General features: G+C 40.1%; 1 protein-coding gene across 1 annotated transcript; it reads right to left on the bottom strand.

The window, feature by feature from the left end:
- Positions 1-708: 708 nt before the first annotated feature.
- Positions 709-11,947, bottom strand: TGIF1 (TGFB induced factor homeobox 1). The gene is made up of 3 exons (XM_073331495.1): positions 11,088-11,947; positions 3,276-3,502; positions 709-1,693 (listed from the first exon to the last, which is right to left on the bottom strand). The coding sequence occupies exons 1-3, from the start codon at positions 11,101-11,103 to the stop codon at positions 1,130-1,132; spliced, it is 807 nt and encodes a 268-aa protein (XP_073187596.1). The 5' UTR covers positions 11,104-11,947; the 3' UTR covers positions 709-1,129.
- Positions 11,948-14,968: the final 3,021 nt, after the last annotated feature.

The raw sequence follows: 14,968 nt of genomic DNA, 5'->3' as shown, positions 1-14,968 counted from the left end.
GTGCCTCAACACGAGCCCATAGACTCGGACTTTTTGAAAATTTTATCCCTCATATCTCACTTCCGGGCTGGGAAAATTGCACGTCATATTTCAACTTATTGTGATGTCTATCCCACTCCAGTCTACCAGAAAAAACAGGCAAATCAACCCCCTGACATTACTGGTGTAAGAAAAGAAGCAGGAAAAAAATTCTGAGGCCCTCTCTGTACATCACAAAAGACCAGTGATGAGCACAAACGCAACTGGTCTACTCTTTTCAGTTCACCTTCAAAAGAATGTTCTCCCCTGAGCTGTCAATGTACATCAATTCAGCAATATTTAAGGAATGAGGCTGGGATTTTTAAGGGATTTCTAAGGAAGAGAGAGGTGCGCAAATCTCACTGAAAGTCAATGGGAGTTGGGCACATAACTCCCTTTGGCTCCTTTGAAAAGCTCAGCCCCAGAGGACACTGTCAGGTACCTCTGGTCCACCTCATCCCTATAAACATCCTTTTTACAACAACTTTGTAATTTGCTAGTGTAGGTCTCTGATCGACACAGAGAGAAGGCATCCTTTTCAAGCTCATGCTGGCTTCTTTCTATTTTGGTTATATTTGGAGCACAACTTGGTGTCCCCTGTGAAGCTCCTGTTCAACAAAACACACTGTATGCATCCATTTTTAAAGAAAATATTTTATTACATCGTGGAAAAAAAGCATAATCATCCAGATTCATATTGTTTAAAAAAATTGAACATTTGTTTTAGACAGCATGTCGGTATATTCTGTTCCACATAGGAATGGTAAGAAGTCTACATCATTACTAGATATTGCACAGTCTGAAAGAAACGAAAACAAAAATCACATGATCTTGGGAACCATCTCACATTATGAAAAACCTACTAAGAAACATAAAAACAAACAAACAAACAAAAACACCCTTTGTTTCTACAGTAGCTTTAAGTTTATAATTCTTGGAATGACCATATTTCACTGAAGACCACCTCAGTGACAGGAAGCTTCATTTCAAGCAATCCCTTGTGCAAATAAGATTAATAATAATAATAAAAAATGCAGTTAGTCTTTTGATATCACATGGGCAGCAATAATCACATATTTGTTAAATTCCTGCCTGAAAAAAAAAGGGGGAATTAGGCCATAAGTTTTGCCTGCAACTCCATCTCTGCTGCCCTTTTCAGTGCAACATCCACCAGAAGCTGAAATCCACTAAAATCTTGGTTGAGGTCTGGTGGGGTAGGAGGAGGAGTGTTGAAAAGGCCACTTTGTGCAGTTGTACTAGGTCCCAGTTTAGAAGCATCCTCGTGGTATGCAAGAGAGTTGTCTGTGAATCTGCTAGCTGATGTCTGCTGCAGGTCGGTGGTCGGGCCTACAGCAGATGACTGGCACAAAAGGAAAGGGGCATCTTTCATTGCAGTTACAGTGGTATGGCAAATCACCGAAGGTCGAGCCAAAACAGATCCTGGGGAAGAAGGTTTAGAAGAGACAGCCTTGTTTAGTCCTGTGGTACCAGAAAGAAATGAGTTCTCTTCTAACAGTGGAATGTAGTTTTTTGTGCCTGTGGAAGACTCCACTGGGTTGCCTTCAGAAATCTTGGTCCCTCTTCGTGAGATAGTGAATTGATTTGGATCCTTGCCATCCTTCCTCAGCATGTCAGGTAAAAGCCTGCGGCGTGCATTGATAAACCAGTTGCAGACCTGAGAACATAATGATATCTTAATTTCTACCTTCATTCACTTCCGCACTACATGCCAGTAGAGTCTTTCAGTTAGATTAATGAATCCCTCCAAGCAGTTTCCTTAACTCTACAACAAAAGAGACTGATCGACAAGTTCTGACACATCTAGTAAAAACCTTTCTCTTCTTTCTTCTTCTACCCCCAACTCTTCTCTCCCTTGCAAAAAAAAAAAAAGAAGACTGCTAGCCTGAAGTGAAAGGTTTAGCTTTTAACTCTGAACATATATTAACCTATTACCTATTGTTCTCTGCATTTAGGTTAATTAACAACAGGAAAACCTGTTCTCTATTAAAAGAGCCACTCCTCCCACAAACAGTTACTGATTTTTCCTGCTCAACTGACTGTGTCAACAGACATAACATGAATTACCTCATTGAAATGCATCCTTGTTTAAATATCAAACCAGTTTCCTGGGCAATAACAGATGACTTAACGTCTTTTTTTTTTTAAGTACTTCTATATAAAGTAGTTTTTCCTCACAATGTTATATTAAAGAGATTTTACTTAACTAATTGCAACATTTATATCAAAATACTGCTCTATAAAGATAAAAAAATAAAATTTACCACTAATAATAATACTTTGCAATCCTACATGACCTTCCATCCAAAGATTTTAAAATGCACAAGCATTCATGAACTAAGGGCTTGTCTAGACTATCACTTTTGTTGGTATAACTTATGTCGCTCAGGGCTGTGAAAAAACATCCCGGAGTGACGTAAGTTACACCAACAGAAGCACCGGTGTGGACAGCACTCTCTTGGCAGGAGACAGGATACATTAGCGATTTTACAGTGGTGCAGCTGCATCAGTACAGTCGTGCCACTGTAAACTCGCTAATGTAGACAAGCCCTAAAGTCTCTCAGCTTTCCTATGAGGTTATGCCCATATTACAATGGAGGAAAGAAAGGCACAGAAAAGCTAAGTGAAATGCCCAGAGTCACACATGTTTCAGTGGCAGAATAAAACCCAAATTTCCTGACTCACAATTCCCAAATAAGGGCTTCATCCTGCAAACACTCATGCATATGAATAGCTTTACCCATGTGAATTGTCCCACTGACTTTATGAATCATGAAGACTCATATAAATAAAAGTTACATATACTCAAGTGTAGGATTAGGCCCAAAGTCACCATTTTAATAGAGTAAAGAAAATTATACTGCTAATACATGTGCTTATCACCCTGATCACTTTGCTTGTATGCAAAGTGTCTTTTAGATCCTAATCCTACAAAGACTAATGCACATGCTTAACTTCATGCACTGTCTGTAGACCCATTGAAGTCACTTTAGTCACAATGTGCAAAATTAAGCATGTATCAGGGACATCATCTGTAAGATTGTGTTCATACACTACCTAGAACAACAGGGTCCTAATCCTAGTCAGTGCCTTTGGGTGCTACCACAACACAAACAGTAACAACATATAAAGAAAATGACATCTGTAATATGAACATTTTTAGAGAGACTACAGAGTGGGTAACTTCAGAAGTTAAAACAAAGGCTCATTTTTATTTTAATTGGAGCTTTTAAAAATACCTGTAGTGTAGAAAGGTGTGTTTGTCGGGACAATACTGCTTTTTCTTGTTCTGACGGATAGGCATTGTATCGGTGCTCATACAGCCAGTCCCGAAGAATCTGCACTGATTCCTTGGGCAGGTTACCACGTCTCCTCCGTTTGCCTGATGCAGTGGAAGAGGAAAGATCCAGTGGGACATCCATGGTGTCATCATCCTCCGTCTCACTGCCAGATATTGCAGCTACACCTACAGTAATAAAAAGGTGAGAATAGTCACTTCAATTCAATACACTTCTTATTGCAGCATTTTTCACTTCAACACCTCTCTCTCTCTCTCTGCTTCCTAATTTAAAAATATATAATTATATGTAAACAAATAAATTATTTTTTAATTTATGAAGCATTAACAAGTGGACAATTCCTTGCCAGTTCAGATGTCTTGTGCTTTTATTGTGAGTCAAACCAGGCCTCATGTTTAGAGGATGTATACTGTAACAAAAGTAGCACCAACTACCTATTCCTAGGGGACATTTCTCCACACAACCTCATTTACTGGTTCCCTTAGCAACCTTTTATTTGGTCACATGCAGTAAGTAACTTCCATCTGATGCCAATATCATGCCAAATGTTGGTCAGCAAAGGGTGCTACTGTGGTATGCCTCCAACAATCTTTTTTCTTCAAGGCTGTTTCATGGCTAGGCAAAAAGCCAATAAAAAAGAATTTCAAAACATACACCCAACCTAAACCTTGGCTGTATTGAATTACAATTTAACATGCTGGTGTGTCTCCTTCTGATTAAGGATAGCTTTATAGGTTTAAAATGTTAACAGCGCTTTCCAGAATTATTAATAAAAATGAATGACACAAGAAAAGAACAGAAAGCAAGTTGTGGCTGGTTCTTCTAAAGTGACACAAAATTCACTCATTGAGGAAAAAGTGTACAGCAAGGTAACAGTAAGTGCCTAAATAGTGCCACAAGGTAGTATAGAATTGCTATCATTTATTTTTCTAGAGAACATGCCACACTTCAACTTTGCCCTAATTACCTATGCTTTGAACCTTATAGTTTTCCTCACACTTCAAGTAGTGTACTTATTCAGATTTTGACATATGTTTACTGCAAGGACTCTAGATTTACAGTTTTACTGCACATTTTTCTCCCACAGAGAAGGAATTTATTTCAATATCTCATTTAGTCTCTGTCTTCTATAATTAATGCAGTAAACCATATTACTAATAATTTGGAACTACAATATGTGAACAATCAAATACTTCATATTCTGTGGCTGAACAACGGGCTGCAATTCTGCTCTTTTAGTAAAGTGTACAGTGTGACTGAGGAAACAAAACCAATAGCACTGAAGTCCACAAAGGAAACTTTGCTTTGGCTTTAAGTACTTTAATCCCACCAGAAATTTTAGGAATCTTACAAACCATATATAAATCTAAATCACAGATACCATTAGATTCAGCTAGCACAGTTCAGAAGTTTTTTTGATTCACAGTAGGTTTCAAAAGCATTTTCTAGAAATGACAAAAGGAAAACGAGGCCCTAAATCACTTTTAAGTTAGTTTGAACATCCATTTCATTTAAAAAAGAGAAGAAACTTTCACTTTTATAATAGCAAGCAAAGTTAAACACCAGGCAGAAAGGCTTCATATGGGCAGCTGTCCAAATTTCAAAACTAATACTTAAACTAGAAAAAAAGATCAGTTCTATTAAAATGGAAACCATGCCTGTGAAAAAATACAACTATGAAACTCTACATTTATGGTCATACTTAAAGATTTAATGGCAATTGATGTCAGACCCAAAAGAGAGAACTAATTGTGAGTTTTTGCATAGTACTTTCACAGATACCTACGAAATGCACAAATGCAGTGTGACAGAGTTAAGCATTTGAAATTTTGCCTTATCTCTAGTCACGAGCAACTCACAGTATTCTTGAATTTGTCATTTGCAATTATTCAGATTTATCCAGGGAATTTTTTTGTTAATAAAAATATTCACAATTCAGTCTGTGGTGGTTACTTAAGTAACTTGTGGGGTAATGTTTCTGTTTCCTGTCTGGATGATTTATGTAACTAACCAACACTCTGAATGTTACAGTTGAATATACAATTTGCCCTATGATGCTTAGTTACATAAGTTATCCAGTCAGGGAACAAAAACAATGACAGGTAATTTAAATAACCAACTCACGGTAAATTCTGAATTGTATTTCAGAAGTGCATGTATGTGGTATTTTCAAGGGCGGGAGGATGGAAATCTATCAGGACTCTAATAGCTTCACATTAAAATATTACTTTGCTTGAAAAGTAAGTTATGATGGCTCAACACAGCAGTTCACTAACTGTAAAGTAGACATATGAGTAGCTAAAATTAGTTTACAGAATTCAGAGAAAGGTATAGCACAATCCCATGACTTGAAGTTGAAGCTACACAAATTCAGACTGGAAATAAGGCGTTTTTAAATGTTTAACAGTGAGAGTATTAACCATTGGTGCAATTTACCAAGGGTTGTTGTGGATTCTCCATCCCCTGACAATTTTTAAATCAAGACTGGATGCTTTTCTAAAAGATCTGCTCTAGGAATTATTTTGGGGGAAGTTTTATGGCCTGTGCTATGCAGAAGGTCTGAATAGATTATCATAATAGTTCCTTTTGGCCTTGAAATCTATGAATTTATCTAATGTTCCAAACATTGCTGTCTTTGCTTGGGGCAGATTAAAAATGTTGCTGCACTGATTTTTTTAAGAGGATAATAAAAACATTAGACTACAGAGCCACTTATCAAAACAGAGACCTTGAGAGACAGGAAAAGACAATAGTGAAAAGCAGAAATGAAGGAGCTGAAGGCACAGCTATGGTGCAAAGTAGGAACCAAGGAGTTGCAGCCAGTGTGCCTCCTCACAAGAGTAAATTTACATTCATAAGTGCAGTTATATAAAAATCATTTGAGATTAAACTCTCTAGGTTAAGTAAACATTCCATGCAAAGCTTCTTTCTAAACAGTAAGACCAGAGCTCTGCTTTGATAACAAAGGTTTAGGTTTGGAACCATTGTTCTTTACCCGCTGCTAAAATTTGACATAAAGATTTACCCAAAAAACCAACCACCAAAAATATTTGTTGCAAATGCAATCTTTCTGAGTTCACATTTCCTTTTTTAAAAATATAATAAAGATGCCCTTCAAACAACTGTAAGTTTCCTAACTGTAACACAGTAATGAAAAAAGATATGAAACAACACTGGAGTCTGCCCTTTGAGCTGCTTCCTTAGTGTGCCGTGTTCCCTCAATTTTATGACACAAAACAGGTTTTGGTTAAACAGGAACAAAGGGCATTGCAGCTTCTCATTCAAATGAGCTCATTTAAATAAAAGAGCCCCAGACCTCTGAACCTTTAACAAACCTCTCCAACGGCATGTGCGGAAGCTGTAGCAACAGGAAGTTAAGGCTGTAGATCTCATACAACCTCAGCTGATACTCTACTATAGCAGAAGCCACGTTGTTGCTGTCAAACCTCTGTTTTCATTAGAACATTCATGCTGATTGCAACTCAGCTTTGTTTTTCCTTCTTGTTAGTAATCAGACTATATGCTTTTGGTTTCCTCTTTAGCAGGGCACAGTTGAAAGGCTTCCCACCTAAGCTCCATGTCTGGACCATTTACTGTTATTTACAAACCCAGAATAAGGGCTTCTCTACATGCAGAATACCTCCATTTTATTTTTAAGTTGTGAATTTTAAACTGATTCTGTTATACTAGTATAAAAGGCTTTGTGGACACTTATTTCTGTTTAAATCAGGCTTTTACAAGTTAGCTTCAGTTGATTATATGTTTAAACTAAAATAAGCCCCTCTTAAACTGATGCAAGAATGTCTACAGAGTGTTTTGCACTACTTAAACTGAACTGGTGCACTGTATGTAAACTGGACCTAAGAAGTGACCCTGGCTCTAATTCTATAAGGTTTACTCAGATAAGCAGTCCTTATTCATACAAAAATAGTTTCACTGATTTCAGTGAGGACTATTCCTAAAGGTTGTAGGATCAGCAGGCCCCCTCTCTTTTATATAATGTGAATTGATTTACCTGCACCCAGCTTCTAGTCTTGCAGCATGTAGAGAATTTAACATACATACATACATACATGCATGCATGACATCACAGGCCAAAGAGTTCCTAGGTCCCTTTCTTGTTCATTGCTAGTGAGATCATGCCTTGAACACTGCATAAAATTCTGAGCACCTCAATATCTGGATGATACTAAATAACAGGAAAGAATTCAGTTAAAGCTTCCTGGTTAAAAGGCCTGGAGGCATAAATCTGATGAGGGAAAAAAAATTATGTGCATAGTTTTTCAAAATGATAACTAAAGTTGATATGGAAAAAACTATCAGTACTTATAAGGTATGAACACCAAAAAGGAGAAAGAATTATTTGGGATGGATTGGGGCCTTAACTAGGAGAAATGGAATGAAGTTAAGAAAATTAAAATTTAGGCTGAATATCAGTAAAAATATCCTCTTGTATTATGGCAGAGCTTCACAAGAGAACTGGTAGAAACCAATTGTTTGAATCACTTGAAACTGAATAAGTATACTGCAAGGCACAGTCTCCTTTGGCAGAAGGAATAGATTAGATCAGCTCATGGATAATCTAGCTCAATTTTTATGTTTCTGTGAATTTCTTTGGTTGGGTTTTACATGTATATATCTAGATATTATTTCCAATCTAAAAAGCCCCCAATCTTCCTGTAATTGACTTCACTAGGACTACACATGCATAATCTTCAACAGGGCTATGTCTTTGCAGGATTGGAGACTACAATAGCTAACTAGCAAGTGTAGCTTATAGGGGCTAGCCTGCCTGCTAATATATTTTTTCTTATGGGTTTGATTATTTGTTTTATAATAGGATTATAAATTTGTATTAAGAGTATTTCTGGCTGTAATGCAAGGAACCTGCAGGCCGCATCCTGCATGCTGAGCTAATACAAGTTAGCATACATATGTTTGAGACTGTTAGCCTAGATAGGTGATGATGAGCTAAAACAAAGTATATATATGTATGTACGTTTGTGACCTTTAATACAGATAAGTGAGGATGGTTAAAAGGAAGCTAGTATAGGTAGGGGCTACCTAACTTCATATAGTCTTTAGGACTTAACAGGTACACCATAAAGAACATGGAAATAACTGGCTAGGCCAGAAATAACAGATGGTATGAATATGTCATTAATATGTAAAAACATACCAGCCTATAGAGTAAGTGTACCCTGATAATTTTTATTATTTAAGAAATAAACTTTTGCCACCCACGGGAAGAGGTTTAAGGGATTTAACTTAAGATATAGCAATTTGGAAAGGAACTTTAGTTAAAGGTTTGTGAATCTTTTTTTAAAAAAATCAAGTTAAATAGTATTGATAATTAACCAGATCAGACACAGGAGCTATGGGGATGTGTAAGGGAATTTTCCATAGCAGAAAATTAGAAAAGTTTTCCTTTTTCTTTAAATGTGATTTTACAAGTGGAAGAACCAGTTTTCTTTCCTCTGAGTTGCTTGAGCTTTACTGGTTTCACAGAGTAGGCAAACTTGGCTGTAACTATAGAAAACAAATTTTAATTTTTTTTAGACTACAAGAAAGAAATCTGAAATCAGGTCATGCTCTGAAACTTGAGTATCAAAATACAGGCCACAAATGCAAACTGCAAGCCCAACCTTTAATTAAAAAAAACCAACAGAAATCATTGTCCTAACTTCCTTGAAAAGTTTCCATGCATCTTTGAGTTTCTTCTCACTTCCTAATTTCTGCCACATAAACTCTAAACCAATGGTCTTCTGTCTCAAAGGTTTGCCTTCCAACATGCCGCCTTTCATTGTTGCAGTGCAGAACTCCCAAATCACAAGGCAGATTACACACTGAGAGAAATACATAGGCAGACATGGTAACCTCGTCAGCATTTTTCACACATATTTAGTTTGGAGGGAGATGACAATAAGAGTTGGAAGTGTGTGAAGTTGGTATTTAGACAACCAGTAGCTGCCCTCCGGGAGAGGAATCTGAACAATGGAAGCAGCAGCAGACAGGAAGACAACTCATCACCACTACTGTGCAAATAGGGAGCACAGGAATGTTCTAAAAATAACTAGTCTAAATAATTCAGTAAAACCATATACCTCCAGTAACCGTAACAATCTGAACAAATCTACAAAAATGGGAAAATCTAGAGTCAAGGCTGTAACTGTCTCTAGGTACAGAGGGCTGGGCTTGGGATGCAACACGTGTTGTTATCTAAAATCACTCCAGTTAGGAGAACACTGAAATATTTGGCAGGGAGGGTGGGTTATATAAATACAAAGTTTCGGTTTTAACTCTGAATTCCTTGCTTTTTTGAGAGTGTAAACAGGACCGGCACTGACTGTTGTCTAAACTTTGTTTTTGGGGCTGAATTTCCTTTGTATGTTTTGTTTTAAATCAGTATAGTCCAAGATTACTTATGAGAACTACAAACTATATTAGAGCACATCTTAAATTATACACCAAGAATTCAGAAGGTGCTTAATAGGTGTATATAAACACATACTCTGATGGCTCCAGGAACATTAACAATGAAGTAGATTTCTGTACTCTTGAACCACAAGACCCTGTAGCAGGAAAAACACCACTGCTCTAGAGTAGTAAACATGCGCAGTGCTGCTTTTTAAACTCTCAGTATCTCGGATATTTTAAAGGTCTTTAAATAGAAAAAATTCATTAATCTACATGACTGATTAGCCCTTAAAAATGAGAAGAGGGGGAACTGAGGAGGAAACAAACATCCGAAATGTTTTTTTTTAACAGCAGCCACGTTTTCAAAATGAAAAGGAGTACTTGTGGCACCTTGGAGACTAACAAATTTTTAAAATGTTTTCCAATTCTTCGCAGCCACGTTTAAGGTTTCAAGATACTCAGAGGACTACAGATGGAAATACTGACAATCCCTTGATTATAAAGTCTGTCCAAGTGGTAATTACGTAAGTAACACCAATGAAAAGTTTTTCAAACGTCTTTTTTGCTGCTTCCCCGCCACGTGGTGGGTAAGTTTTTAAATCACTTTACTTTTAGTCTTTTCCAAAAAAGAAAAAGAAAGAAAGAAAGAAAAGTCTTTGATCAAAAGGCTGGAGATAAATTTGCAGATCGATTAAAAAAACCTCACTTTAAATTCTCCTACAGCCCCTCGCTTTTGTCCCCTTTCCCCACGCTAACTCGCAAACAAAGAGCTCCTGCCACCCCGTTGTTCAGACTGCATTGCTCAGAGAGTTGTATTTGGGTTGGGATTTGGTTTTTAAAGTTGTGAAAACAATTCCAGTCCCGTCCTTGGGGACCGGACTGGGGAAATTAGGGTGAGGAGGAAAGAGGGAAGAAAAAGGCTGTTAAAAAAGAAGCGAAAATAAAACTTTGTTGGGGACAAAGCAGGCAGTTGACCAGGTTTTTGACAGGGAGCCAAGCAGCATGGAAAGAAAGCAGCGTCCAAACAGCCCCTCGTGTTTTGTCTGGAAGTGAAACATTATCAACTGCCATTTCAGACATGAGCTCAACAAAGAGGAAAGGGACCAGCTTAGAAAGAAAAAAAGCGGGGGGGGGGGGGGGTTGCGAGAAGAAAACCGGTTCCACTTTATTTAATAAGCCAAATCAAACTGCAGTGAAGTTTAAACCACACGCCTGTTATTTCCAAATGGCGAAAGCAACATGCTTTCCACTTTCCCATCCAGGTTTCGCCACAGCACGCTGAGGAATCAAATCACTCTGTCTCTCTCACCCTCGCACGCACGCACCCCTCCCTACCTTTTTTACTTTTCATCGTGGTCTCGAGCCGCGGACCGCACCAGCTGGCGAGGCTTGCTACCCAACGGGCACCGCACGCACAAATCAAGTTGCCTTTTCTTGCGTGCGGAGCAGTCCCCGCTTTGCAACTTGGAAGGCGGGCAGAGGGCTCCCTTCCCAGCCGTGGCTGCTAACCAGGGCGCTTCAATGGGCTGTGTGTTGTGTCACCGCCAGCTGACAGCTTCCTTCTGCCTGGGATGTTTGGTCCGGATTTAGTGCTTTCCCTCCTCTTCTGTCTTTGTTCTTCCCCCCCCCCCCTCCGGTGCTGGGCCCCAGCTTGTCAACGTGAGAAAAGGCACCAGGGGGAAAGGTACCCTCCGCCCACCTTTCAGCAATGAGTAAGTGAGAGAGTAACAGAGCAATAGCCGCTTTGCCTCCTCCTCCTCCCTGGCTGCGGAGACGGTTGTCAGCGGAGGGGAGGGAGAGAGGGGATACTCTCTCTCTCTCACACACACACACACACAACAGACCGTGTGATGTGACAGTGCAGGGCAGAGCCTCTGCGCCTCCTGGTTCCTGCCTTTCTTCCCAGCCAGGCGTTTGATCATTAAACTGGGAAGGGGGCGGGGGAGGAGGATTTTGACAGCTGCCCCTGACTTAGCCTCCTCCTGTTGCTGCCGGATGAGCCACCCATTCCTTAGGGTGAAGCGAATGGAGAAGAAAGAAAAGCAGGGTAGAGCAAGAAAAGAGCGCTTAAAAGATTAGCATAGCACTGAACAAGCCCCGCTCTTCCTCCCCACCCCCACGGACTAGTTTCAGACCAAAAAAAAGGGGCGGGAGAGGGGACCACCACCACCCCAAGAGGCTCTTTTGCTCCTTCTTCTGCTCGGGGGTTGTTATGGTTGGAGGCGCCTTGTTATGATGCTGATGGGCTTGCGGGGCAGTTTCGAAATTCCTGGCACGCCGCAGCCCGAGACACACTGTCATTCTCACATGCTTTCAAACTTCTCAATCACGGGGCGCGCCGCAGCGTGGCGTGCTCTGATTCAGCGCGCTGCAGTTCGCTCGTCCCAGCCAGCCCCCAGCTGTGGCTGCCCTTACTGGAAGCGGGGCGACGCGTCTTTAGCAGCTCATCCGGTAAATAATCCAGACCCCTGGCCCCCACGGATTTGGTGGCCTCGGGGTTGTTTCTCCCTCTCCTCCCCCCCAATCCAGCCTACTATTTTTTGAGGCACAAACACAACACAGAAAGTCCCCCTTCGTTCGGGTTTGTCAGGTGAAAGAAGATTCTCTCCTGCTGAGGTTATTTTAAACCGGTTTTTAAAGGTGTTTTTTGTTTTGTTTTCACTTTTTTTTTTGATGGGCTTTGCTGTGCGTTTCAACGAGACACGCTCGCTCGTGGGTTTTTAAAAACCAGCTCGACTCATTCCTCTTTAAGTGATCACGTGGTCCAGCAACAGTTTATTTTGCTCTGAGTCTGACTCTGAGATGAGACATGCTGGAATTGGAGGTAGTTGTTCCTGTAGGGCTCAATCCATTCCCCCACCGCCAGGTCTTTCCATTGACTGAAATGGGAGCTGGCTCCAACTCGTAAAATAGCAAAGGCTGCTTTCCCGGAGTTCCTTTGTGCTCTTCCTTCAGCGGTTCCAAAATTGGATTTTGTTTGGTCAGGACAAATAAAAGCATTCGCATAAAACGTGTGAGACGAGGAATTCAAGAGGCTCATCTCTGCTTGAACTTTAGCAGGGAAAGCAAGCTAGCCCCTGTGCACTCACTCTCAACACCGTGTAACAGTGTTTGAATTAAGGACGGAGCGTTCCTCGTGGTTTAGGTTGTAAAAGTAAATCTGGTTTTAAATTACACAAAGAAACAGACCAGGAACCGTGGCTTTACTTTAGGTCCAGCAGCCTCTAGTGATATATATATGCACAAAAGCCCATTCGTATCTGACACAGAAAGGGAAGCAATAGTATTTTTTTAAATGCCCTGAAACACCTCGTAGCTGTTTTTCGAGGGAGTAATTACCCTGCCATCGCTGAAGATAAAACAGCTGGGTCGTTCTGAATGAGGGCCATATGCGGAATGGGGCGGGTGGCTTTGGAGCAATTTAAGTTAACAAGGCACCAGTGTTTGCTGCTGCCTTCTTAGTGGTTCTCTTTTATGTAACTTAGGGCAGTTTGGCACAGGGATTGGTAGCTCATATCCGGTGTGTCTGTATGAAAGCGATTGAGCAACGAGTGAGTGGGGAAGGGCCTAGCGACAGCCAGCCAGACATACTGACTCACAGAGGCTTAGGCCAGTGTAGTGAGAGTAGGGGAGGAGACAAGCAGGGCAGATTAGAGCATAGGTTGGGGAGGGAATGCTGTGTAACTCTGTTGAAAGCAACAACAGAGTGGGTTACCTTTTGCAAAGCCTAAATTAGAAAAGGAGGACTTGTGGCACCTTGGAGACTAACAAATTTATTTGAGCATAAGCTTTTCTGAGCTACAGCTCACTTCATCAGATGTATGTAGTGAGCTGTAGCTCACGAAACCTTATGCTCAAATAAATTTGTTAGCCTCTAAGGTGCCACAAGTTCTCCTTTTCTTTTTGCGGATACAGACTAACACAGTTGCTACTCAAAACTCCCTGGTGTTACTAGATGGGTTGGGCAGCTCCAGCTGGGGAGAGGGGGTGAGGGAATGTAGCTCCTTTTCCAACCAGCTGTGTAGATTTTTTTAAAGCTTTTTTGCCACAGGGGCTGGGTGGGTGGCTTTACAAAAAATACTAATTGACTAATTCTGTGGTTCAGGTGAGGGAGGTATAAGTGTGTAGCTAAAGTTCAAGGTGCTTTATAAGCTTTCATGTCTCAGTTAGTTATCCCCCTCTAAGAGCTTGAAAGAAAGAGACCCAGTCAAGGGTGGGTATTTTTAACTTGAAATGAAATAACACAGCTTCTGAGGCACTGGTGATGACTCATGGGATTTTTTTATTTGATGGTTTTTCTGCTCCCAGATGTGAGATTTGCGTTTACAACTGGGGTTTTGCACATCTTTTGCCACATAATCCTAAAATATAATTAATGGGGTTTGCAGAGGTCTTCTGGGGATGCATCAACTCCTCTAGATATTTGCCTAGTTTTACAACAGGCTACATAAAAAGCACTAGCAAAGTTAACTAAAATTTAATACAGACAATTATTTGTTTTTATTGCTTTATACGCTATATATATTGAAATAGATTTATTTTTATAATTGTAGTAAAAATGAGAAAGTAAGAATTTTTTCAGAATATGGGCTGTGACACTTGTATTTTTATGTCTGATTTTGTTAGTAAGTAGTATTTGAGTGAGGTGAAACTTGAGATATGCAAGACAAATTAGACTCCTCAAAGGGGTGTGGTAATTTGGAAAGTTTGAGACCCCCTGCTTTAGAAGATGCTACATAATGGCCAGGCCAGTTCTCACTTACTAGTTTCTTATTGGCTTTGCAATTACTTACATGTTAATAGTTTAAATCTTAATTTGTACATTTTGAGTATTTGAAAAACAAGTAGAGCCATTTGGTGAGGATAAATTAGGGTTGTGTACCAATCATGGTTACTGAGATGCCCCTGTCTCCTTTGTTGTAGAAGTTAGAGGGTTGTAGGTGCTTTCGGCCACGCAACTAAAGGCCTACTCCCTCAACTAAGCACAGATTACCAGTGATTTCTGGGGACAATAAATGAGGAAAACACAGACAGGAGTGGCGGTCAGAGTAAAAGTCAGATAACAAGAGGAGACACGGAGCAGAGAACTACTAATGGTGCCTAGTGCTGCTCAGAAGCATCTAAGGAGTCAGTGGACACTGTCCAGGAAAAACTCGGCTGGGAGTAGGGTTGCAAACTTTCTGATTTCAGAAAACCAAACACCCCCTTGCCTTGCC

The sequence above is a fragment of the Lepidochelys kempii genome, chromosome 2 (genome assembly GCF_965140265.1).
Source record: "Lepidochelys kempii isolate rLepKem1 chromosome 2, rLepKem1.hap2, whole genome shotgun sequence".
Lineage (NCBI taxonomy): Eukaryota > Metazoa > Chordata > Testudines > Cheloniidae > Lepidochelys > Lepidochelys kempii.
Note: the sequence above shows the minus strand (reverse complement) of the source record. Positions and strands in the feature narration are given on the sequence as shown.

Coding starts and splice junctions, on each gene's coding strand:
- TGIF1 (XM_073331495.1), bottom strand. Junction 1,694..3,275: donor CACACCTTTCTACACTACAG/GTATTTTTAAAA, acceptor TTATGTTCTCAG/GTCTGCAACTGGTTTATCAA.